We start from the raw sequence: 24,771 nt of genomic DNA, 5'->3' as shown, positions 1-24,771 counted from the left end.
GTGCAGAAGAAGCTTGGCCGAACCTGCTTCTTGCACACTTTCATTATTAGAAAATACATTAGTAAATCAATTAAAAACCGAGTTAACTCCATTACAGAACGTCTGTACAGTAGAATTTTTCCGGATTATCTAATTTAAGACCCCAATCGGTAAAAAAAAACCTTTATCAAGCGTTGGACCTAAAAGTTAACTGCATAGTGGGAATTTAAATATCCCAACAATTTTATTCATGTTTAAATTTGCCTTTAAGTGTTTTGCTTAAAAAAACACCAGAACTATTTCATTCTGAATTTTTTTCTGAAGAAAACGTTCCAGACCTCGCCGAACCAATGTTCATGCCATTGAAACGGGGCCCTAAACATAGGTAATGTATGGATTTCGTTGAAGAGCGTAAAGTTAAGAAAGGAATAAGTTTTATTAACGAGGTGTACATATTTGCAAATAAAGTTGCCTTTGGCGAAATACTCAAGGAGAAGTTAGATATTGCTTTAATTGGCACGGTATGTAGTTATCAATGTCTCGATTATGTTATAAACCGCCGATTAGTGCAGAAAATCTATTTCCAATGCGTTATCACGATGCAAAGTTGATGCAAACGGTTTAATCACCCTAGTTGTGTCTGATAAAGATTCACCACAATAAAGTACCTAACTCGCAACATATAGTTCAAAAATCATTCAATCTTTGATTATCATTCCTCCTTTCTACACGATTTACATACAATTTTATCTTATCTTTCATGCTCGCTGATACGACTGAAATTAATCCTGATTCCTCAGTTTACCTTCAACATCAGTGTGTTTGGGAAATTTCTAATAAACATGAGTAATAATAGACGCCCCTTCACCTGCTATTTTTGCACTAAGCTTATCGAAAATGAATCGGAAGTGGTACTATACCTACAAGACTTCGCATTTTTTTGTCATTTAAAAATTCCTTTTTAGGGCCACACTTCGCTCTGTTCCAAAGTGCTCGTGCCTTGCCCGTATAAATGCGGGTCTTACGTGTCCAGAGATAGCATGATTAAACACAAAACTGAATGTATCAATAATGTAAGGAAATCTGCAAGTTTGGACTTGGCACATTCCTTTGGCAACTTGCCGTTAAATTCTACTTCCACCATGAGTATAAAAGTATGTTTTTTAAAACGAGTTTGACCATAAAATTTGTATTACAGGCAAATTTGACAAGCAACAGAAGCACCAAGAGGAAATCGGGAAACTCCAAAAACATTTGGCAGATTTGGAGCTAAAAATGGAAACTTCAAGGCATGGCAATTTTCAAGTGGTAGACTCCGATCCTATTCACCCCCGGGAAGTGCATATCAACTTCGTAGAAGTAAAAGACGCTGTTAACAAGCACTCGCAGGCCATTCAAAAATTCAACTACATTAACGGGTATTTAATGGAGTGGAAGAAGAAAGTTGACTCTCAAGTACGTAAATACATCTCGCAAAAATATTCAATAAACCACTTGAACGTTTCAGTTGACTTCTTTGAATGACTCTTTATCCTCAATCACTTCAATAAAACAAGACTCTGCAAAACTATCGAATTTCATCCAAGAAAAACTACTGCAAGTCCAAAATTTGCAAATAGATTTGAACGTAACGAAGCAAAATTTCTATAAAGAAAATTCGCGTTCCAGGAACGTGGAAATCGATTTTGTCAGGAACCTAGAAGACATTAGAACTACCTTCAACAAGCAAAATGAGTCATTTGAAAATATGTGGTTGGAGCAAACTGGAGTTCTTCAGAATGCTGTACAGGAAATTCAGGCAATAAAGAGTTCTTTGGACGAGCAGAAGGCTAAATCTGCTGGTAACAGCGAGTCCCTGCAGAACTTTCTAATGTAATTAAAAATTCTTTTAGGGCTGGTTTTTGATATTAGAGCTGTAAGTCAAATTTCCTCAGAAGCAGCTGAAAAGATTGAAATCATGGAACGGGACTTCAGCACCATAAGGCAAGAAGTCAACCAGATGAAAATTAACATAGAGATTCTTGAAGGTCTTAATTTGAAAATTATATTGATTCTAAATCTATTGGTTGTTCGTAGATTTGAGTGCGACTGAAAGTGCTATTTATCAAAGACTTATATGGCGAATAACAGATGTAGAATCGAAATTGAAGAGAGCGAAAGAAAATGATATTGTTTTGAAAAGTCCCATATTTTATACCACTCAGTATGGGTATAAAATGAGGGTCAGTGACACGGCGAATGAATTTCGTTGTTTCAATATTATGAACTTTTTTAGGTCTTGCTCTATATAAATGGGCTCTATAAATGGAAAGACCGACATGCCTTGGCCTGCTTTCACATACTCAAAGGGGAATATGATGCTCTTTTGACTTGGCCTTGTATAATTGAGGGGCACATTACTTTGAGGGACCTGACAAATAATAATTCTCAAGTATAGATTAACAGTTGTTAATAACTGAAAGTCACAATATTTCCATCACTTAATACTTTTTAGAAAAAGGATTTTTCCAAATACATTAAGACAAAGAGGGACGAAGGCGACAAAGAAGAAGATGAACCTCAAGAATCATCTTCCACTTACATTTTCATACCTCATTCAACACTGTTTAAAGAAAATTACATAAAAGACGACACCTTTTTCCTAGATATAAATATTCGTAATGATAAATCCAAATATGAAACTAGTTTATAACTTATGAATGGGTCATAGTTTTAAGTTAAATAATACCTTGTTTTATAATTTTCATTTGGTAATATCCAAGGAGATATGAAAAGGTGGTAAACACAAGCGAAATTTGCAATCGAATTTAAGTAAACTCACTCGTCTAATAAATAAATCAATATCTGAAAGTACATGGAAAGAACTATGATTTGAGCCTTTCGGAGGTGATTTTCACTATAGTCAGAAAGCAGAATCCCATGTGATTTGAAAATAAATTTAAGTAGTCTGTCACATAATAAACATATTAATACCTTAATGTACACGGAAAAAACTATGATTTCACCCTTTCCGCAGTGATTCTCACCATTGCCAAGAAGCAGTATTAAAGAACTACCAGGTAATTATAATTAACAATTTGGTTAATTACGTTTATTGGTATTTAAAAACAGTAATAATTATTAGTTGCCCAAATTTCAAGATTTTGAGGTTAAAACACAAAAGATTTACACTATAGATGACGTGACAAGAGTAATGTTTTATCTCTGTTTCTTAAAACACGAGTAAATGAAATAACAATATGTCAATTTTACTGCTCTGGAACCTAATATTTAAAATGAGGTTAAATACTCTTGTTTATTATTTTGGTTCTTCTAGTAATTTTATTTAATGTGAACTTTAGCAGCAAGTGGTGTTATTAAATGATGTTTATGAGAAGATTATTTCTTCAATTTAACACAACCTGCCCACCTCGCAAAATTTATTTGCAAAAACTCCTAGAATATTCGTCAATAACATGCCCCCTCAATAGTCGAACCGATTTGAACAAGAACCCATCAACTTTAGAAATAAAACCTCAGACTGAAAAGCCCCAAAGAAAAAAAACTAGTCCAATACCCAAAATCACGCTGCTTTCTGGGGATGACATCTCAGTGATTACTGTTGAAGAGGCACAAAGAATTGCAAAAAGGCGAGATATGAAGTTGGTGAAAATCATTGATTTGGATACGAAATCTGAACGTCCTGTATATAAATTGTTCACTGGTGCGGAATATCTTGCCGAAGACTTAAAACAGCGAGAACGCAAAAAGAGTGAGAAACTAAAAGGCCCTTTTAAAGGGGAGAAAATGCTTATATTGAGCCAGAATATCAGTGAACACGATTTACAAACCAATATCAAGAAAATAGCAAAGTGGCTGGAAAAAAAACATGAGGTTCGAGTAGTTATCAATGGAAATGTTAATAATAATGTTAAAGCTGTAAGTCAAATTGTAGAATTTAATTTGAGAATTACTGTACAAAAAATTAACAATTATTTTTAGGAGAATATATATTCTTTGTTAGAAAAAAATATCACAAGCATTGGCAGACTAGTCCAGAAACGGCAAAAGGGAACTGACATTAAATTTCAAATTCTTCCTTTGAAAGAAACAAAACAAAACTCTGAACAAGAAGAGAATAATAGAAAGGATTTGTCACTATGACTAGTCGTGTTAACAGGAATTTGCTTCTTCTTAGGTGGTAAATATTACTTTTTCTATTTGCTATATAGGAATAAAACCCAGGCAAAAAAGAAAAAATAAATATTTTTATTATTTTGTTTCTATAATGTAAGTATGATATAAAATTAAAATAAAAAATTCTAACAATCTTCCTCACATACCACCACTTCTTTGCTGACACATTTTGTATCAGTTTCATCCTCTTCAACTGCTTGGCTTAGGGTTCTGTACCTCATTTTAGTGCCCTTGCCACAGGACATACTGCAAGGAGTCCATTTAGTCCATATTATATGGGAACATATATGCTAGAAACATTTTAAAGCAGTAACTAATAAAGTATAATTTATTTTTTTATTACCTTCTCCTCCTCTGCCTCTTCACAGGGAGAATCGCACTCTAGCGTCTCATCTCTTGTGACATTCTCACACAAATCTGGATGTTTTAACTTAATATTTCGAGTCATATGGCCTTTCCCACACTCCACACTGCAGCTTGACCATTTGCTCCAGCCATCGGATTCACATTTATCATCTTTATATTGGCCTGTTTTGATTGTAGTTTCCTCAACAACCTCATCTGGAGGTTTTCTGTGAAGACATAAATCTCCCAAACAAATTATGATGTTTCTATGTGTTACCTATCAGGATCACAGTCCTTCTTGTAGATTTTCTGCAGTCTGAAATGCAGCATTGCAATCGGCTTCATGGGTTCACCAGATTCGTCATAAAAAGGCGATTTTGGATCTGGTGGTTGAGTGGTCGTAATTTCGGTTATAATGGGATTTGGGTTTGAATTGAGCTCATTGCCAGTGTATTCTAAGGCGTCGTTGATTCCTACATCTTTTGGGTATAGATTAACAGTTCTCTGTTGCTTCCAAGAGCAATTTGATAAACATAGTTCAAAGCTTGGCACTCCTAATAATTATGTTGATTGTGGATAATTTTTTTGTTAATTTTTGCAAGAAATACTGACCGACAATCCAGTCTGGCGAGGGCATAATTTTGCTTACGAGAGACACTAAGTGATTCTGATTATCAACTCTAAAAATTGCGTATGTGGAGGAGGTAATATGTGGGTAAGCTAGACCTCTTGCTTTAATGATAGTATGCAAATTTGCGATATTTTCTTAAATAATTATAATCGTGAAATTAAAGATATGAAATCAAGGGTAAAACTTACCCTTAAGCTCTGCCTCTAGCGACATAGTACTGCTATTAAATGCAAGTTCTTTTAGGCCCTGACTGGGCTCCGCTCCCTCTCCCCAGAACTCTTGACCATTTTTATGAGACGCCCCGATTATGTCACTGAATTTGGTCGTAAAAGGATCTTCAGGAAAGCCTAAAAAATCTCCGTTTAATTGGTTCAATTGATGAATGATAAAGTAAACCTTTGGGATGATTGTTCCTGATCCAATTTCCCTGAAAGGCCATTTCATACTTGGCCTCGTCGCAGGCGCAGCAATAGTCCAAAATCTCCGGTAAAGTGTCCTCGTCCTCATCAGAATTTTCACACAGAGTCTTGGTTAAATACCCATCTTCAGCAGTTAAATCGTCTGCAAACCAATGCTCCTTAGATTCAATTACTGTGGCTTTGATGATGACGCATCCGCTATTGGGCGGCGGAGTCATCCATATTAAAGATATCTACAAGAAACAGTAAGTGGTGTAACAGCAGGCGCGGAGGGCGAATATTGCTCTCACTTGGCTTTTTGGCTGCGTATTAGTCTCAATGACAGTATTCACGCATTTATGACTAAACTGAGACAGGGAATCCAGCCCTAATTTAAAATTTCCAGTTTGACGAGTCACTTCCTGGTCTAGATCGGGTTTCGAGTCAAGGGTGAGGATGAATTGTGTGAACTTTGATCCAGGGCGGTTGTAAAAATCCGCTTTGATTGTTACTTCGATTTTATGAGAATTTTAATTACTAAGTTAAGTGATACAGTAACTTACCTACCTCTGTACTTGCTATTTGGTGAGTACTTCTCAGGCTTGCCTTCTATGTCTAACAAGTAATAGCCGCTATTAGGCCGCGTTTGTTCGTTGAATATCAAATCTGCAGGAATTTTGTCGCATCGATGAGAGGAGACTTGGAATACCGATAGTGACGCTATAATTAGGATTTGTCTTAGAAGCCGGTACATTTTGGAATAATAAATTAGTGGCGAGGCCTAGACCTAGAACGATAAGATTTGTTTCTTTGACACAGATTTTTCTAACAGAAACTTGATAAGAGATAATAATATGTTCCCTTTACCCAATAAAGAATCGGGTTTGGTCACTTTGTTAAAAGAGTTTTTACCTACGTATTTGAGGATTTATTAAGGTTTATGGTCGCGAATCACCATCTTAATGTTCTGGCTACTTCGAGTGAAACAAGCAGGATAATAATTCATCTTAGCCCAACGTGTCTTATCTGCATTTATTGTTTATACGTAATCTCGTCTCGTGATAAATAAATTATTGCGAACTATCAATACGTCTTACTACTAAACACATTTAGTGGATCGTTCCTTATAAGCATAATTTCTCCCATTACGTCTAAAACAATCATCCCTAACACTCCACGAAACATCGCTTCTTTTTCATCATCCTCTTCGAGCAGGGTGCTCCGCCGTTTTGGGGCGCTACCTGCAAATATCACCTAAACAAACAGTCTTAATATATGGCAAATTTTCACCTGAACGTGTCGATACTTGAACTTGTACCCAGGCCCGCAATCACCACCAACGTTACACTCGGACCACTCAGTCCATTTGGACATTTCGCAGTTTACCGATGAGTAAATGTAGGCTGAAACGTTAATTTCCATTGAGACTTGTTGACTCTAAAATCCTGGTGGTGCTATACCACATTTCTTATTACCGGTAGTGGCGTCGTTCTGTATGTTATAGGACATAACCCCGGAGATCGAAGCCTCCAAACCTTTCCGCTTCAACGTAGAATTTGCCATCAATTCCTCTGAAAAATCTTCGTTATGTTCGATTTAATGGGGGCTGAAAAACTTACGGTGATATTGAGAACACAGAGTCTGGCACTGCTCCAGGGTGTTAAAGTTGTTTTGGTTGCCCTCGCATCCGCTAAAACTAAAAATTTCGCAATGGCCTTTGGTGACGTCGAAATACCAACGATCCACGTTGCTCTTGCAAGCCCCCACGTCTTTGGGTAGCCCGCATACGTATGCTGTAACAAAGTACTTGTTTAAGGGAGGATTAGAGGGTAGTTTTACCTTCAGGAAGGGCCTTGCCCTTGTCGCACGGCCGTTCGAAGCATTCTACTGTCTCGCGAACTCTCTGTTCGCATGGGTCATCAGGGTCAAATCCGTCACTAACTTGGGAATCTTTCTTATGGGCCTTCGGCCCGAAGATTGCTTCGTGTCCTGTGTACTTGAGTGATAATTTGTAGCGCTCCTTGAAGCCTTTATCGCATGTAGCTGAGCAGGGGGACCAGTCAGTCCAAGGCCTTTCGGGACACTCCTGCAATTCCTCCTGGAAATATTTCTTTTACTTTAAATTTTCTTAATGCTTTTGACTAATACAAAGTCTTCATATTCGTCGCACTTCTGGTCCACAAAACACTCCAAATTTTGCTGCAAAACCAATGGCTGCGTCCTCCTGCGTACACACCTCTTGGCAGCGTATCGACTCTTGAATTTCCGATCTCTGGTCTTGGTCCCCTTTCCGCAAGTCGCGCTACAACCAGACCAAGGCGACCAGGGTCCTAAATACATGCGTATTCGGTCTGTTCAATGTGAGAAACTCACCAAGCTCGCACATGGGGTCCTCAAGCTCCTTCCTCCTGATTTGAGGACAATATTTCTGGACTGCCTCGCAAGTTGCCCTCTCAGTCAATCTTTTGTGGCAGATATATTTGCTTTCTTCGTTTTTATAGCGGCGCTGCTTGTACTTCACACCTCTGCCGCATGTCACGGAGCAGGCAGACCAATCCGACCAAGCTGATTAGAATTTAATGACTTAACCCTGCGCTCTTACCATAAAATGTACTTACCCGTAGTTTCGCAATGCGAATTATTCTCATCCGCATCCTCGGGCTGAAAATCGCATCTTTTCTCGTACAATCTTTGACGCGTTAACTTCAACCGGGCGAAGGGCTTCATGGAAGCTCCTGTCGGATCATAAAATGGTGACCGGGCGTCGTCCGGATAGTCGAATTTCAGACGTCTTATCGGTTGTTTAGTGACCGCCGGTTGATTAACTGACTAAATTAAGCCCAAATCAACCAGTTTAACGGTTGCAAATGCGGAAAAATACCAAATATGTGATTCCATCGTCAGTGCCTACATCCCATGGATAAAGATTCAGAGCTTTGGACTCCACCCAAGAGCAATTTCTGAGGCAGAGCTCCAGCCCTGACACGCCTACGATCCAGTCAGGGGACGGGTCAATCATGGACACAATGGACATCAAGTGGTGTTTGTTGTCCACGCGAAACACTGCGAAGGTTTTGCCCGTTATGTTGGGAAAGCTCACGCCTCGAGCCTTGATTATCGTTCTTATGTGGTCACTCTATATTATATACTGAATGAAGGGACGTTGGAGTCTTCGCAATTGAAACTGCAGGACCTTAGCTTTAAGCTCGCTTTCCAGCAATCTCGTGTTTCCGTACTCTGCCAGCTGCTGCAGCCCTTCGCTGGCGAATTCTCCGTAATTCCAGAAACTGTAGTTGACAGTATGCGAGGCCCCGATTATGTCGCTGAATCTAGTTATGCGGCCATTGCTGGGGAAGTCTTTGGGATGCGTGTTTCTCGACCACAACCCCTCGAACGTCACCTGCGATCAATAAGCTACGAATCTACCAGTTTAGAGCGACTCACCTCGTATTTAGCTTCATCGCAAGTGCAACAGTGCTTCAACACCTTCGGTTGGGTGTCTTCAGAGTCCGGCGCTTCTTCACACAACGTCTTCATGAGATCTTCATCTTCGCTGAACCAAACGTCTACAGATTCTACGACTGTTGCTTTGAATTTGATGCAGCCGCTGCCCTTGACAGGAGCCAACCACAAGAACTGGATTAATAATTAATCAGTAAAGTAACCATGGAAAGTTCATTCTTCCAATAAAACCTGGACTTCCACTTTTGGCTGAGTATCAGCCTCCACCACGGCGTTCTGGCAGCTTTCGCTGAATTTCGTGAGAGCATCGCCGTATAACTGTAGGGAGCCGATTGAGGTTTCCGAATCGATGTTCTTCTCTGGGTTTTCATTCACCACCGAGAAGATGAAGTGGGTGAATTTGTAAGGGGATTCCTGATCTGTCCTCAGGAACACTACACATATCAGAAGAGTGGATTATTTTCGGTTACATCAACGCAACGCTAGCAGCGATAAAGACTCGGCGATTTTATGGAACATTCCCGGGATTAATTCAAATATATGAGGGAAACAAACACAGAGTTTGTTAGTTCAGCCAATCGATACGCGTCATAAAGGGCACAATGAAAAATGAGGTTGTAAATCAAAATCATTTTTAAACGCGGATATCGATCTTCGTTCGGGAAAATACCGGAAATTGGGTTTTCTAGGTAGGAAAGAGGGCTGCAGTTACAAATAATGAAGCGGCAAGGATTCCATACCTCATTTGATCAAGCCAGTTGAGCTTCACTGAGGGCCACAGCCTTTGAAGAAAACTTCCAATTAAGTTTTATTAAATTCTCTCTGCGGCTTAACGCAGTTTTAATAGTTTCTCCTTGCCAGAAAGCGACTTATTCCTCTAGCTCGGACCGATTAAACGGAAGGCAATAACTAGTGCCTGCTGACGTATTTCTCCTGCAACGAGGGCGATTTTGCAGCTTTATTGCCCATTCAATGCTTCCGGGGAATTTTTATCTGTGCAAAGATTAAATTCTCGCAGCAAGTTTCCCTTAACAGCAAATAAATTGTTCTATGGACAGAAATAAACAATATGTGGCATACGCAAGATTGACGACGGCTTGAATCAATACCCTCATGAAATTGAATATTTTATCCGAGTTAAACCGATTATATCATTAGTGTCACCCAATCCAGATATATGAAACTGGATAGCGCATTAAATAAGGAAATGGCTTTGCAAAACTTACCGCTGTACTGTTCCTCGGGCACGTAGGATTCCGGATTTCCAGAAATTTCGATTTTATATCGATTAAGGCCCTCTTGGGACTTGGGGGCCGTTACCCCTTCGGGGATCATATCGCATCTCAAGCCTATTTCCGATAGGTATCCGGGTTTCATCAGGGAGGAGATCAGAAGGAATTGAATAAACATTTTCTTCAATCTGATGAAATACAAAATATTTGTTCTGTAAATGGTAGAAAATCGTTTACCTACTGAATGTAAAGCACAGGTGCATAGACGCGACTTTTGATAAAGTTTGCCGCTTTCAGCAGGGCATTGACGGAAGACGGAACTCGATTAGTTCTGAACCAGCTGCAGCTGAAACTGGCTTACTAACGTGGGAAGTCGAGGGAAGGCTGGACACGCGATTCTGGCAAGCGCGCAGTCCGCTTTTTCCTGCTTAGGAGAAATTCGTGTATTTTTACTGAATATTTTGGTAGATATCGAGAAGAATTTATTGCACATTTTTTTGAATGAACCCCTGTTCGCCATTATGGGACCTAAACATTTGAACTTTGGCAGGAAAGTTCCCCTTAGAAATGTTTCGGTACTTCTGCGATTTTGCGATGTTATGGACTGATCAGGAGTCTCGAAAATTGAGTCTCTTTCACTTTTTCATGCACCTCTATAACTCATTTTTTTTTAAATGCACCTCTTCCATAACTCATAAAACATCATCCTTCTACTGCAAGCATCTGCAAGTACTCGCCGTTTTCGCCTATGTATGAACAAGATTAAGTAGTAGATAAAGCAAGAACCCATCTATCGAGACGAAGGAAATTTAATTTTTTTGGCCATCGCTGAAAAATGGACATAATGGAATCGAGAGGTTGACGGAGGAAAATAATGGCTGAATGTTCTTCGCAAATAGTGCGCGTTTTTACAAGTGGGGAAATATAAAGGGTTGATGTCAACACCAGTTAAACGGACAAAGGTTAGTGATTTACAAGGAGTTTTAATTGAGATTCATCTTAAATGGAAAACGAGAAGTTTGTTTGAAGGAGAGTTGATAATTGAAGACGTTCTTAAGCCATGCATGAATATCAAAATAACAGAAGAAATAGCATCAAGTTAATTGGTCGTCTGCGTTAAATGTGGTTTTTCATTGGACTGACTCCGTAAACGATCCTATGTATATCTCATTGTTTTACCACGACCATCTCGCTCTTTAAAATATTTAATACTCAAATTTATCCTTATCCAACCAAGGAAAGAAGGAGAATCATCTTAGACCAAACTTTTTGCGAAAAGAAGTGATGATTGACCATTTTCTGAAGCCAAACGCCATGTAAAATTGGTCGGGATATAATTATAAATTCCGTCAATCTGATGCGTCTAAAAAACTTACTTGTTGTCAGAGTATAAGTTTGGGATCAATTACTATATAGAATGCCTGTTTGGGTGAAATATTTTTGAGGGGCGAACCTAGATTTCTCGCTTATCAATAATTAATGTACACTTAACTATAATAGTCCAATTCTTGATTGAATGGTGAGTGTCGGTTTCCTTGCAGTTATCGAGAATTTTTACTTGCTTGAGCGTTTTGCGAATACTTTGTACATCATTAACGTTAAAGTGGCATACTTCGCAATATCCATTCGCACCTTTCTTATGCATGCGTTGCTTGGGAGCATGCATTTTGCACAAGTCGCATTTTTCATAAGATCTCGACCCCTAAAGAGACGTTATTTGGGGCTCAACTATACGGAAATAACGTTCTTTAAACGAAGTAATCGAACAATGAAATAAACCACCGAAAACGTTATGGTAAATAAAATATATTGAGCCGAGTTAAAAAATGAGATTAATATTCTGACAGAATTTAATTCATAAACTACAGCTATAAAATTACAAAACAGAAAACAACAATAAGGTAGTTAATAATATAGGGAACAACAAAAATGTTTATACACTAATATTAAAAAGAACAATTCAGGTCTATCTTAAAGGCATGAGAGCGCTATTTTTACGCAAAAATGGAACTTCAGAAATAAATGTAATTCGAGAAATTTAATACTGTTGTTAGTGAGTCTCCCCAGTGTGCATTTTCCCGATCTTTCACTCGCTCACAAAACAATGACTAAGTTGCTCACAGACAAGATCCATACAGCAATCTTTCTCATCACTTTTAGGATCCATACCTCAGAAATGCCTCCAGCCGAATTTCATGCATCAAAGAGATTTTTGTTTTGCTTTTCAAGAATATACAGGATAAAAAAAATGAACTGCAAAATAGTTGCATTTTTACCTACTGTATTTAGCATCTAAAATAATTTCAGCTCAGACATTACCAAAGTACAAATTCTAAAAATAACGAAAACTCTTACTGTATCCATTCTTTCCGTAAACAATATTTATAATATGTATAAAACAGTAAATAATTTATTATTAGTTACACTTGAATCAATAATGAGTCAATTGTAGGTAGATATGCTATAGACGTTAGGGACACGTTGTAGGAAAATTAAGGCACAACGGTGATTTTGGAGGCAGTTACTCTTAAAGTGAGCGTTTGTCAATAGTTCTTGCTTCTTGACGTTATGGTAATTGGCCTGAAATAGCAATATATTTTGTTTTCACATAAAACCATACAGATACTATAAACATACAAGTAAATAAAGCAAGCTTACAATAAGAAGAAGCAACAGAGACGTGCTTCAGTGGCATACTATCTCTTACTTTGTGCTGGAACTGCGCGGTGCCGGTATCCGCGAAATCGGCCTTCGCCCCGTAGGCCTTGGCAGACCGCTTGCTCTAGGTGGCATCATGATTGCATCTCCAATTTGAGCAGATTTTGGCATAATCTGCAGTAAAACAATAATTACCACAGAAACACATAAACCTCAATATCTGTTACGTTTCTCCCTTCTTGCAAAGCAATATTTCCAGGTCTAGTAATCATTCGAGCAGAATTTAAAGGTGGAGCCACAGGCAAATTGGCACTAATCGGCTTCAAACTTGTATAGGAGCCTTTCAGTCTCGAATCCATAGTCTTCAAATTGCTAGAAGCGCGGGCATTTTGAACCGGTGCTTTCCGCAAGTTTGGCATGCCGCCCAAAGGAGGGTGCTCCGCAATGTTCCTTAATGCTGTGCACGACCCAGGCAGGGCCTTTAAAGACTTAGTGTTCACCAAAGTGTGTAAAGTGCGCTGCTGACTTGTTTTGAGTCCGATTTGATGTTCGTTTAAGCGGCTGAGAATTTTAGTGTTCGGTTGTTCTATCTGAAATGCTTTTAGTGAAGTTTCCATAATTGTTTACTTTCGAATTAAATTACCTTGGGTTTTTGGACGTTTTCTGAGAGAATTGGAGACGGGTAATAGTCGTAATTCCAAATATTTCGGTTTTTTGATACATGCTCCGTTGGAGTGGAGATTAATAAATTTCTACCTAAAATGGTGTTACCAACAACGAAAGTAAATAAAACAAGTGCATAGCTAAAACCCTAATCCCTGCATAATCATAATGTGAGTTAAAATAATTGTTTAATTGGAATACATAAAAATATTTCCTTATTTCCTTCATTTTAACCGCATAAAACCCTGAGAAAAGCCGTAATTTGCAATTAATTTATGGAGATCACGCATACATAACTGGGTTTGGTGCAACGGTCTGAATAATTACGTGAAACAGCCTCCGTTAGAAAGTGAACAATAAATTAGCGCTGTAAACAACTGTGTTTTATGCACCCACTTCACAAGCTTAATGAGTAGGTACTGTATAAAAAAAATAATATAAACTTAATGACTTACTGATTCGACGTCCCTCGCCCACGCTAGCCACATCCTCCATACTCAGCACTTTATTGGACCCTTTACTGCTACTAGACAAACTACTAGATGTCCTGTCTAAACTATCTGCCGACCCAAGGGGTGATCTCTCACTGTCAGTTTTGGTAGATTCAGTGTCCCTAAATTGTTCCTGCTCATATGCCAATTGATCCAGATCTATGCCACCATTGGATAATGTCAATCTCTCTTTTAAGTCTTTATCACTATCCAATATCACAGTTTTCCCACTCAAGTCCAAGTCTTCCAAACTAGCCTTATTTTCGATGCTCCTAGAACCCTCCACATCTGAAATTCAGGCCTTCAACCTAATCTCTCTTGATCAAGTTAGTCCTTACCTAACGTTTTCTGTAAACTACGTATGCTATCAACAGTGAGATTAAGGCTCAGTCTATTGTTTCTCAAATCGAATTTGGGGGCATTGTGTTCTCTGGGAGTAAAACGGTAAGTCGTATTGACCTTGGGTGTTTGTTCAATAGATTTATCAATTGACTGAGGATTTGCAGTCTTGGATTCCACCAAACGTGTGGTGTTTTTGACACCAGAACTACCTAAAGGGGTTAATGTGAATGATAGATAATTTCCTTAGACCTTTAAAAGCTATTAAATATTTAGTTAGAAATTCAGGTTTTTAAAATAGCTGTAGGTTATTAAAATACTGTAACATTCGGATACTTAATATCCCATAAATTTCTTATATCTGAGGTAGTTCATATTAATAAAATGCCTCATAAGGTATTTTAAATATCTATAGGATTGCAAAGACTTTTACTGCAGAGTTTATCAGAATAAAGTTGGATCTAGACAAATAATCTGATTGCCATGTTGCAAAACACAATAAGCATTTAATGAGGCCAAGAAATTTATGGCCACCTCCCATAGACAAACCTTAATTTTAGGTCTCTACAATCTCACTAATTATCCTTCAAAACAACCAATAAAGCTATAAATAAAGATACCTCATGGCCAAAGGAAATTTAGCCCATTAGCAAGGACTATAAATAATTAAACTTACCATCACTGGAAGAATGAATATCAAATGTATCATTCATTGGTAGTGTAAAAGTAACATTATTGTTCTCCAAGACACAAGAATTAGTATTCTTCCTTAAAGTGGTTTCCCTTGTAACCTTTTTCAAAAACCCTTCAGGGGTGTCTGAATTTATACTACTACAACTTTCAGTGATACTTTGATACAAGGGTGCTTCCATGTCTTGCAGTAAAGCAGCTTGAGTAAAGTCCTTGTCTCGGATCTCTCTCAATATGGGGTCATTTTTAATGAAACTATCCTCCATGAGATTACTGAAAATAGAAGAACACAAGGAAGTCTTCATTATGCTGGGAGGAGACATGTTTTGAAACGAATCTATGTGGGGATCTGCCCATAGAAGACTGTCAAAATTATGAAGGCTAGTTGGCTGAGATAGATCAAATTGCAAAGGTTTTAAATTCTGCATCAAGATAGACTCATTCTCATCTTCTTGGACGGTTTGAGGCACCTTCAACAGAAACTCTATGTAATATGTTACAATTTATTTTTAATAGGCTTACTTTGGTTGTCAAATTAACAAGTTTATCTTCCATAGAGGAATTTATATCACTGCCCTCGCTAGCACTCTGATATACCTGCTCAATATTGCTAATACTGGGACGGGTATACTTTTTCTTAGGGCGAGTAAAGGTGCGTGTATCAATTGATTTTGTTGGCTTTAATTGTGAGATATTCCAATCAGAAGAGTCTTGTGATAACTCTTCAAACCAATTCTGGACACTTTGTGTCATTGAGGGTCCTCCTGTTTTGTACAGCCTTAAACAAGGAATATGGCAGAAAACTATCTTAATTTCATACATGTTTATAAGCAATAGTGCATTCATACGTTTGTTACAGAAGTTTTACAGAAAGGTCTCTAAAACATTGTGACTTAGGCAAAAATATAACTGTATGTCTCTTGTAAATTTAAAATTATCTACTTAACTCTTGCACAAAGTACTCACATTCTTGGGCTTAAAATAACGAGGGGATGCTAATTTTAACTGCACTTACCAGGTTGAATCCTCCTCCAGGTTGATTTCACTGAGGTCCAGAATTATGCGCATTTCTTGCTCGCTGAAAGGGCTTTCGGTGCTTTGATTGCTTGGTGCAAATTCCTCATTTAAATTCCCCACTGGTTCACTCCACATATCCATTTTTATAATTAAAATTCTGATGCGAGGTTCTTGAAAAAATTTCTATTTTGACATTCCTTTGCTTTGGCCTAGGATTCCCAACTTTTTGGGTTAGGTGGGTCGTTTAATTTGATTTCCTCTTAAATAGTGTTGAAATAAAGAATAAATTAAGGTTTAAAGTAATGAAAACTGATGAGTAATGTGAGATATGTGATAAAAAATAAAAAATAAATTAAATTTCACTGGAAAGTAGGAAACTCTATGATCTCACGTCGTCACGTCACGATGTGAAGACCAAACAAAAATACAAAAACAACCTAACGGCGACAGGGTGATCATTGAACAAAAACGTCGAGAAGGCGTTGAAACATAAGAGGCATGTCGGGGATAAATTCATCAGCTATTATCTACTTGCTTCAAATGTTATATTGTAAATAACAAATAGCTTAATAAACGCCCTACGTTTACGATTCACCATCAACTGCAAGCTTTTTAGGAGTTATGTCTGTCTCCTTTTAGTAACTGCTAATTACGTAAGACAGCAACATGTTTGATCAGTATAATTTTAAATGAGAGACATTAACGTCTTTGTGACGTTCGCACCTTTCAATCAATGTCAGTTACATTGTCTCGGGGAGGGGGTGACGTACTGTTGGGAAAGAAAATAATTAAAAAAATCATTCTCGAGTGTAAATTGTGCTTTTAAAGGACGTCTTCCTGGTCATTTATTCATCAGTAATTAACCCAAGTCAAATCAGTGTGCTCCGTTTGATACTCCAACGATGGTATGCTCAAAAATTATTAAATAAGTCAAGTAATTAATTCAAGTTTTCGGGGAATTGTGTCCTGACCCGGATCGTTTGCAACAAAAACATCCTTATTATGTAATTAATTTTTGTTTTTGGCTGATGTAGGCGGGCCGGCTACATTCATTTATTGTATTTTCATGAAAGACTTAAATTTGTTATTAGCAAGTTCGCACGGCCTTTGTAGTATTTCGCCTTCAACTCTCTTAGTGAAGCTCAAAAACTTTGCTTGAACTTCTTCGCTTTTTAACCCAACTCATTATTCAGCTTAAAAGAATCGCTGGCAAATATTTACTTAAATCTAGCTTCGATCTACTGCGACTACAAGGGATATCTCTTTGAGGCTCTATATCAGGACTTGAGTCTGCCCATTTTACTATTGCCCACATTATCAGTTCCACTAAGTTTCTCAAGAACATACAGCCCTTGTTAGCATGGAAATGAAGGCTCAATTTTGTTGCCTTCATTACGGGCATGTTATCTTGCGGGTAAAGTTAACACTGCTTCATTAATGTGATCTTTTATTATTCCCTGAGTTCCTGCAGAATTAAAACAATTATGCACCACCTGTTGCAGTTAAATGAACCTTATGACAATTAAAACTATATAATTACTCTCAGGTTTAGTGAATTTTAAGTATTTATAACACCATAATTTGTACTTGGATACAGCTAATTTTAAACAAAAAAAAACATGTGATGTAAGCCTATAGCATCAACAGCACCACTACATTATGATGCCTGTTGCTTTCTCTATCTTGTTTATCTAAAAATTAACATGTAAACATCAGCCATTCCAATTACATATTTCCCCTCTTATTTATTCTAACAGTTATCAGCACTGTTAGGAGTGATGAATTTAGCGTGCAGACCAATAACTTATTTCAGATTTGGGTTATGGAGATCATAGATAAAAAATACACTAACTTTTTCAACTTGTTTTCCTATTGAACCTATTTATAAAAGGATTTCTATATAACTGCGATATTTTTATCTTGTTTACTATTTCAGCGCAGTTGAAATTGAAAATATTTTTCCCATGGAATGAATTTAATTTTAAATGAATAAGCCTACGATTATCCGTAACACTGGCAAAAAATTATAGAGAAACAGACTCTCATCAATTTGAAAAATTTCAGGCTGAGCCCCTGAGAGTGGTAGTAACTGGCGCCGCCGGCCAAATTGCCTACTCCATCCTTTATATGATAGGCCATGGTGACGTATTTGGGCCCGACCAACCCATTATTCTGCACCTTCTGGACATTCCCCCCATGATGGAAGTCTTGGGCGGCGTCGTCATGGAACTGGAAGACTGCTCTTTCCCTTTGTTGGTCAACGTCGTACCTACCGATGACCCCGCCGTCGCTTTCAAAGACGTCGCGGCTGCATTTTTGGTCGGCGCCATGCCGCGAAAACAGGGAATGGAGCGCAAGGACTTGTTGAGCGCCAACGTCAAGATATTTAAGGTGCAAGGAGAAGCCCTAGACAAATACGCCAAGCAGGACGTTAAAGTTCTAGTGGTGGGCAATCCGGCCAATACCAATGCTCTAATTTGTTCGCGGTATGCGCCCTCAATTCCCAAAGAGAACTTCACTGCAATGACCCGACTAGATCAAAATAGGTTTGTTAATTCGGACACGTATCAGGCTTCAATGAGATTAATAGAGGTGTTACAGAGCAACAGCTCAAATCGCCGCTAAACTGGGAGTTCCCGCTCGCTTAGTTAGCAACGCTATCATTTGGGGGAATCATTCATCCACTCAGTTCCCAGATGTTTCACATGCAGTTGTTGATATTGGAGGCAAGCCAACTGCAGTTCCTGAGGCAGTTAAGGGTGAGTCACAATGATATTATAAGTTAATTGATCGATTGTTAGGAAATTGAATGAGTAAAGTGGGTGCTTGAAGGATATGCGTGAGTAAATGTAATAAAAAGTATAAACAAATTATGATACACTTTAAACATTTTAAATTTTCGAAAAATGGATAGAGACCTCCCTTCTGCAGGATGAATATTGCTATGTCGATCGTCACGTAAATCTAGAGAGTTTGCTGAGGATTAACCTGAACGAACAGGATAGAAAACACTAAACTAAAGAATCATTATCGAAGAGGCGCAAAATAAAACTAAACTACATATATTTTAGCAAAGAAATCTCAATGTGTGGCCTATAATTCAGTAAACATTGAAAACACTTCGTTACCTCTGCTTGAACAAGAAGTAATTTTATGAACAACTAAGATCTACTAGTCTAGAACTAGATCGTATTTGCACAGGAAACATACATGTTCGCCCTCTCAACCAGTATTTATCGCACGCGGACTTTCCTGAGCTTGATTTCGCAGACGTATTGATGGATTGCGATAATCTATTTGCAAGTTTTATTTCTTTCTTCTTTCAATGATTGCAGTTTTTTTCAAACAGCACGTGCTTATTTTCAAGGATGGCATATTTTTCTTATCACAATTTTGGTGTATTTCCTAATTTGCCACTATATCTGTGAGCTAAATTTATTTCGTCATTTGATCAAGGTTGAATTTTAGAGAACCATTGGCATTGCAATAATTTCATCTAGGCATTAATGATCAAGTACTGACATTCATACTTGTTTTAAAAAAGCAAATGTGGTCAGACATCTAATTCTATTTTTTTAACTTCCATAGATTCGTCATGGTTGAACTCGACCTTCATAGAAACGGTTCAAAAGCGTGGTGCCGCCGTAATCAACGCCCGTAAAATGTCCTCAGCCATGTCAGCAGCGAAAGCAGCTTGCGATCACATGCGCGATTGGTTCCTTGGTACACAGGCCGGTAAATTTGTCTCCATGGGTGTCTTGAGCGACGGCAGTTACGGCGCACCCAAGGACGTGATTTTCTCGTTCCCCGTGACCATTAAGGGCGGCAAATGGGAGATCGTGCAAGGGCTAGAAATCAACGATTTCGCCAGGAAAATGTTAAACACCACCGGCCAAGAGCTGGAAGAGGAACGTAAAGAGGCAATTCAAATCATCGAGGCATGACTCGTTCACAAGCTTTAAAATGTTAAGCTAGGAAAATTTTAAAAAGTGCGCTGTGTAGAAGAGCATCGTTTTGTTGGCATTTTCAATTAGCTTTTACGCAGTAGAAAGTCGATGTGTGTTTCATTAGTTTGAAATTTTAAAGCTCCTCGGATTTTTTAATTTTTAATGTATTTCGCATCTCTGTATCTCAGATTTGTGTTAATGTATTTTTCGGTATCGCTGGGTATAGGTGGGTTGAATATAAGTACGTTTTGTAGGTTATTATATGTATGTATGTATATATCTCCTTACCAATCCACAAAAGAAAATGCTTTTTTATTAGAAAAATTACTTTGAATTTATTAAATGAAATACAAATATTCACGTCCTCAAAAACATTACTAATCACCAGATTTTTGCATTACCAAAATGACTCAAATACACAAAGCAAAGAGTAAAAATATAAAATGTTATGAGTATGACATAATAATTTAAATAGGAAAATTGGTGGTAAATCGAGAGCAGGCCGAGAAGTTTTTATGACCGGCCGCCAGGTCTACCGAATACAAAAGCATTATTGCCGGCCCTCGACCTACGAATCTCGTTTCATTGTTGCTTGCAGTTTTCCTGATTCTTGCCCGCAGCGTTGGAGTCCATGTCTTCGTCTTCTTCATCCTCATCATCTTCCTCCTCCTCCTCCTCATAATCATCTTCATCATCTGTATTCTCGCCGGTAAAGTAGAGGACTGCTCGCGGAATTACACGTTCTCTGAAAACCAAAATATGTTTCTGTACAGTTTTCTTTGCAGAAGCAATAAATACTGTCAAAGAGTAAACGGAGCAGAGAACACATGCAAACCATAAAGTAATAAAAATTATTAGCTCTATGAATGCACCGCATGTCTGCACGGGACCCTTTGTAATTTTTATTTTCCTGTGTGCATCAAGATGATTAGTATCAAAAACTAGACTTCTCAAATATCACAGGTTAGTTTAGGTTCGTTCAAGGAAACTCGCGTAACCTCAAATTTTAAACTCACCTAATGTAATGACCAATTTCAAAATCGCTGGTAAGCAAATTGCGTAAATCCTCATCCACATCTTGCTCCTTGGCATCTTCTGGGATGGTGGGTGGCGAGAAGAAGTTGAAAAACGAATCATTTGGCACGGTTTTGGTGACTACCCGAATCACACCCCTGCTCTTATGCTTTTGCTTTTTCTTGATAGTTTTGACGGTCACGTTTTTGCCCTTGTTCCAATTGATTGTGCAACCGACGCACTTGTAAATCTCAGGGCCCTCGAAACTGAATGGATCGTCCTCGTCCGGCACGCACTTCATGAAATATTCTTTCGAAAGAACGGTGTTCGTGAAGTAGCTGTTTGGCTTGAAGTGGAATTCCAGTTTGAAGCTCTGTAAGTGGAAAAATGCCTGTAATGCTACAGGAAGGTGAGGGAATGGGAGTTGTTATGGAAGGAATTTGTGTGTAAAGAGTAAACAGAGCAGAGCATGCAGAATGACTGCATAAGTAATAACTCTAAACTATTAAGGTTAATCTCACAGTTGTCTCTCAGCATAGGACTCTTTAGAATTATTTCCTGTGTGCATCAAAATGTCTCATATCAATAATAAAACCACTCAAATATCACAAGCTGATCAAAACAATCATTTCCTGATTAATTTGGACCAAAGAAACTGCAACTTCATTATTACTAATAACTATATTTTAGAGTTCAGTATTTTTCAAATGTCTTAAAAAAATTTGTCTTTATGCCTCCAACCCAAACACCCAAGGCAATTCATTATAAACAATATTAAACACTCAATTACTGAGATAATCGCATGCAATCATATTTATTCTTAGTGCCTTTGACCTTTTGTTTTTACTCATATCCGTTGATTTCATGAAACCAAATTTAAACAGAAGTTTTTAAATTAAGAGAAAAATCTTACCATTGGTTCCTCCTGACAAGACATCCGAATATCAGTAATATTATTGAGGATTGGAGCATCATGAGGTTGAACCATGTCAGTCAAGAGAGTGCAATTCTTAAAGACTGTTATCCAAAAGTCTGGAATACCCTTTTTATCAGCGGCTTTGTCTTCTTCCTTCCCATTTGTTTCCTCAATTTTCACCTTCTCTTTCAAAGCTTTTTGTAGTCCCTCATCTTCATCATCTGAAGGCCATTGACACTCTTCCTCAGTAGGCTCATAGTCTCCATTTATTATTTGGTTGCGTTTCTCATAGAGTGGAGCATACAACCTTGTGAGAAAACACTTTCATACTGCAAAAGTTGATTGCTCAAACTCACCTATGATATTTGCACTCCAAATCATGCACCTCCTTGAAGAACTTAGCCTCAATATTTGTAGCATCCATTTGAAGCTTCTTCAAGGCTTTGATTCGAGGGAGGGCCGAAGGTGGCAGTGAGGCTATCATTTCTGCAGAGCGTTGCTGACGACTTAATAATGGACCGGATGCAAAAGGCCTCTGTTTGGGAAAGATCACCTCCTCCTCCTCCTCCAGAGATTCTAAATCGTCGGGACAGTCGCCAGCCTTTTCCAGATCGGTGGTCATTACGGCTACAAAATAGTGCAGATGCTGCAATGAAGATCTTTGAAAGGGAAGAACAAAGAAACTGATTTTTCGGTGGAGACACCACGTGTATCTTTGCTGGACTTGAAATGTGTCAGGCCGACAATGAGGACACTGCGCAAAAAATCGGTTGGTGAAATTAAGGCAAGTAAGCTGATGTTTAATGGTGAGGAACGGTTGGACGGTAGCAAAAGTTTATTCTTAATTCAAAGGATGTTCTTACCTTATTGAATTGCTGCTAAAAGATGGAGAAAAAGGGCACAAAACGAGATTCGATGATCCTAACGGAAGGGCGGCAAAAGAGAGAGAGAGTGGAAAGAGATTGATGGGAGAAGAAGACAGAGATGACACTAGCATTGGCGTAGAATTTTAATAATTCAATTTTTGTGTTAACAATGTCAATTTCAAAGAAAACAAACATATTTCTTTTATTATATCAATGACTAATATTACTAATAATTTTTAATGTCCATCTATTATCATGAATTAAAACTAATCACTATGAATTACTCCTTATTTAAGCACAGTTTTCACAATATTCAACTGTGAAAAAAATTGAAAACATAAGTACGCCTCTGATCATGGGCAATGTTGTCTGTACATTAGACTGATGGTGACAGTGACAGTTAAGGAGAAGTTTTTCTTGGAGGAAAATTTGGAAATTATAGTGGATAAAGAAATAGCCCCAAAAATTCGTACCCCAGTGCTTTATCGACGATTTATCATTCACGCTTCACAAGTTTATCATTACATACATCGTAAAATGACTAAGTAAGATCTTTACGTTTACTAAAAATGAATTTCCCTCCATTTTCTAACCTCCACCTTCCTCCTAGGGCAAACATAGAGCTAGGATACGTGACACCCCATAATATTAAACAGCTTAAAAAGCTCAACAGCGTAGTGTTCCCTGTCTCATACAACGATAAATTTTACAAAGATGTCTTGGAAGCGGGAGAATTAGCGAAATTAGCCTATTACAATGATATTGTGGTTGGAGCAGTGTGTTGTCGAATTGACACATCTGAGAAGAGTAGGAGGTTGTATATAATGACTCTGGGCTGTTTGTATCCTTATCGAAGACTTGGAATTGGAACAATGATGGTGGAGCATATTTTAAGTTATGTAGAGCAGGACGGGAATTTTGATAGTATATTTTTGTAAGTAGACATTGTTGGAAAGTAAGCTGTGTAACAAATACGGATTTTTAGACATGTTCAAGTAAATAATGAGGGAGCTATTGACTTTTATAAAAAGTTTGGATTTGAAATAGTTGAAACCAAAGAGCATTATTATAAGAGAATTGAGCCAGCAGATGCACATGTGCTTCAAAAGACTTTAAGGAAAAAGGGGCAGGTAAATGGTAACCTGGAACATTGACTTTAGGTATTTTTATGAAAGTGTTTTGTATTTATTCATTTTCTTGGTTGATTTAATTGTCGGAATTATGCATAAGGGAAATGCTACTCATTTAACTTATAAACTTGTTTTGTTTATTGTACAATTTATTGTATTAATACATTCAAGGTAAACTGTTGGAATTTGCTAATAGTAATAAATTCCGTTACTCCTTCCCAATTGCCATCACGAGAAGTTGCAAGGGGTATTCATAATTTGAGGAAGCTTATAGGGATGCAGCAGTCGTTTTAACAAATCGCGTCGAAGGTTTCGTTTTTGTAAAATTTTCCATTAATTGTATTGAGTTGATGTTAGGCAACAAAGCATACTCTGTTGCATTGAGGGTTACATACCTATGGTGACATATCACTGTTGCCAGACGCGGAAAAATGCGCCATTCTTATTCAGTTGTGTTTGTTTATGATGCGTCCGTGACTAGTATTTTTCTTTTGCATTATGTTAGATATATTGTTGATTTTTGGAACCAATTTAACTATTTTCTTAAAGTTAAAAACCTTAAAATTCCGTAAAGAAACAGATCTGGTCAATTTCAAGCAGTAAAAATGTGTTTTAGGACTTTTAAAGAAAGGGTGAGTGTCCGGTTCAGTTTTTACACGGTACCCAATTTTTTTCTTTTATACGCATTAATAGTGCTGGTAACTCATAATTATCGTTAAGTAAAGATGGTAGTAAGAACATTTTGATAAATGAAAATTTGGTTATAAACTGTGATACGGAAAATATGCAGCATCCTCGTTTATTAAGAACTGAATGA

The 24,771-nt window shown here is 37.8% G+C and overlaps 8 protein-coding genes across 14 annotated transcripts; 4 read left to right on the top strand and 4 right to left on the bottom strand.

Annotated features, from left to right (window-relative positions):
* Positions 1 to 760: 760 nt before the first annotated feature.
* Positions 761 to 2,834, top strand: Traf-like (TNF-receptor-associated factor-like). The gene is made up of 8 exons (XM_066298234.1): positions 761 to 890; positions 945 to 1,125; positions 1,178 to 1,434; positions 1,487 to 1,820; positions 1,872 to 2,006; positions 2,056 to 2,201; positions 2,255 to 2,410; positions 2,474 to 2,834. Exons 1-8 carry the CDS (start codon positions 822 to 824, stop codon positions 2,669 to 2,671), a joined length of 1,476 nt encoding a protein of 491 aa, XP_066154331.1. The 5' UTR covers positions 761 to 821; the 3' UTR covers positions 2,672 to 2,834.
* Positions 2,835 to 3,253: 419 nt separating this feature from the next.
* Positions 3,254 to 4,296, top strand: mIF3 (mitochondrial translation initiation factor 3). Its single transcript, XM_066298241.1, has 2 exons — positions 3,254 to 3,897; positions 3,961 to 4,296. The coding sequence occupies exons 1-2, from the start codon at positions 3,340 to 3,342 to the stop codon at positions 4,120 to 4,122; spliced, it is 720 nt and encodes a 239-aa protein (XP_066154338.1). The 5' UTR covers positions 3,254 to 3,339; the 3' UTR covers positions 4,123 to 4,296.
* LOC136347861 (spondin-1-like) lies at positions 4,207 to 6,570 on the bottom strand. 2 transcript variants are annotated; one of them, XM_066298226.1, is made up of 9 exons: positions 6,442 to 6,570; positions 6,097 to 6,316; positions 5,841 to 6,040; positions 5,528 to 5,783; positions 5,320 to 5,478; positions 5,113 to 5,265; positions 4,778 to 5,054; positions 4,499 to 4,727; positions 4,207 to 4,445 (listed from the first exon to the last, which is right to left on the bottom strand). In XM_066298226.1, the coding sequence occupies exons 2-9, from the start codon at positions 6,281 to 6,283 to the stop codon at positions 4,281 to 4,283; spliced, it is 1,626 nt and encodes a 541-aa protein (XP_066154323.1). In that variant the 5' UTR covers positions 6,284 to 6,316; positions 6,442 to 6,570; the 3' UTR covers positions 4,207 to 4,280. The 2 variants fall into 2 exon arrangements, with proteins under 2 accessions (XP_066154323.1, XP_066154324.1); XM_066298227.1 differs by having other exon boundaries at positions 6,446 to 6,531.
* LOC136347860 (spondin-1-like) lies at positions 6,547 to 10,588 on the bottom strand. 2 transcript variants are annotated; one of them, XM_066298223.1, is made up of 14 exons: positions 10,465 to 10,588; positions 10,218 to 10,411; positions 9,223 to 9,425; positions 8,974 to 9,165; positions 8,723 to 8,929; positions 8,411 to 8,665; positions 8,148 to 8,358; positions 7,903 to 8,094; positions 7,678 to 7,859; positions 7,369 to 7,627; positions 7,149 to 7,322; positions 6,990 to 7,100; positions 6,820 to 6,932; positions 6,547 to 6,770 (listed from the first exon to the last, which is right to left on the bottom strand). In XM_066298223.1, the coding sequence occupies exons 2-14, from the start codon at positions 10,399 to 10,401 to the stop codon at positions 6,696 to 6,698; spliced, it is 2,358 nt and encodes a 785-aa protein (XP_066154320.1). In that variant the 5' UTR covers positions 10,402 to 10,411; positions 10,465 to 10,588; the 3' UTR covers positions 6,547 to 6,695. The 2 variants fall into 2 exon arrangements, with proteins under 2 accessions (XP_066154320.1, XP_066154322.1); XM_066298225.1 differs by having other exon boundaries at positions 7,005 to 7,100.
* Positions 10,589 to 12,013: 1,425 nt separating this feature from the next.
* LOC136347765 (uncharacterized) lies at positions 12,014 to 16,560 on the bottom strand. Of its 3 annotated transcripts, none has more exons than XR_010733536.1 (9): positions 16,080 to 16,560; positions 15,587 to 15,842; positions 15,051 to 15,534; positions 14,374 to 14,586; positions 14,000 to 14,323; positions 13,525 to 13,637; positions 13,109 to 13,471; positions 12,861 to 13,055; positions 12,014 to 12,803 (listed from the first exon to the last, which is right to left on the bottom strand). XR_010733536.1 is itself a non-coding variant. In XM_066298042.1 (9 exons), the coding sequence occupies exons 1-9, from the start codon at positions 16,220 to 16,222 to the stop codon at positions 12,767 to 12,769; spliced, it is 2,058 nt and encodes a 685-aa protein (XP_066154139.1). In that variant the 5' UTR covers positions 16,223 to 16,560; the 3' UTR covers positions 12,014 to 12,766. The 3 variants fall into 3 exon arrangements, 2 of the variants coding, with proteins under 2 accessions (XP_066154139.1, XP_066154140.1); XM_066298042.1 differs by having other exon boundaries at positions 12,931 to 13,055; XM_066298043.1 differs by having other exon boundaries at positions 12,882 to 13,055; positions 16,080 to 16,558.
* A 266-nt stretch (positions 16,561 to 16,826) lies between these two features.
* Mdh1 (malate dehydrogenase 1) lies at positions 16,827 to 20,286 on the top strand. The gene is made up of 4 exons (XM_066298185.1): positions 16,827 to 16,986; positions 18,146 to 18,627; positions 18,683 to 18,840; positions 19,670 to 20,286. The coding sequence occupies exons 1-4, from the start codon at positions 16,984 to 16,986 to the stop codon at positions 20,023 to 20,025; spliced, it is 999 nt and encodes a 332-aa protein (XP_066154282.1). The 5' UTR covers positions 16,827 to 16,983; the 3' UTR covers positions 20,026 to 20,286.
* A 50-nt stretch (positions 20,287 to 20,336) lies between these two features.
* LOC136347843 (nucleosome assembly protein 1-like 1) lies at positions 20,337 to 22,956 on the bottom strand. 3 transcript variants are annotated; one of them, XM_066298181.1, is made up of 5 exons: positions 22,822 to 22,956; positions 22,315 to 22,585; positions 21,956 to 22,265; positions 21,045 to 21,415; positions 20,337 to 20,773 (listed from the first exon to the last, which is right to left on the bottom strand). In XM_066298181.1, the coding sequence occupies exons 2-5, from the start codon at positions 22,578 to 22,580 to the stop codon at positions 20,611 to 20,613; spliced, it is 1,110 nt and encodes a 369-aa protein (XP_066154278.1). In that variant the 5' UTR covers positions 22,581 to 22,585; positions 22,822 to 22,956; the 3' UTR covers positions 20,337 to 20,610. The 3 variants fall into 3 exon arrangements, with proteins under 3 accessions (XP_066154278.1, XP_066154280.1, XP_066154279.1); XM_066298183.1 differs by having other exon boundaries at positions 22,315 to 22,604; positions 22,822 to 22,920; XM_066298182.1 differs by having other exon boundaries at positions 22,315 to 22,712; positions 22,822 to 22,897.
* Positions 22,957 to 23,193: 237 nt separating this feature from the next.
* san (Probable N-acetyltransferase san) lies at positions 23,194 to 24,139 on the top strand. Its single transcript, XM_066298187.1, has 3 exons — positions 23,194 to 23,369; positions 23,435 to 23,758; positions 23,810 to 24,139. Exons 1-3 carry the CDS (start codon positions 23,209 to 23,211, stop codon positions 23,976 to 23,978), a joined length of 654 nt encoding a protein of 217 aa, XP_066154284.1. The 5' UTR covers positions 23,194 to 23,208; the 3' UTR covers positions 23,979 to 24,139.
* Positions 24,140 to 24,771: the final 632 nt, after the last annotated feature.

Source organism: Euwallacea fornicatus, chromosome 30 (assembly GCF_040115645.1).
Source record: "Euwallacea fornicatus isolate EFF26 chromosome 30, ASM4011564v1, whole genome shotgun sequence".
Classification (NCBI taxonomy): domain Eukaryota; kingdom Metazoa; phylum Arthropoda; class Insecta; order Coleoptera; family Curculionidae; genus Euwallacea; species Euwallacea fornicatus.
The sequence above is the reverse complement of the archived record's forward strand: the minus strand, read 5'-3'. Positions and strand labels throughout refer to the sequence as shown.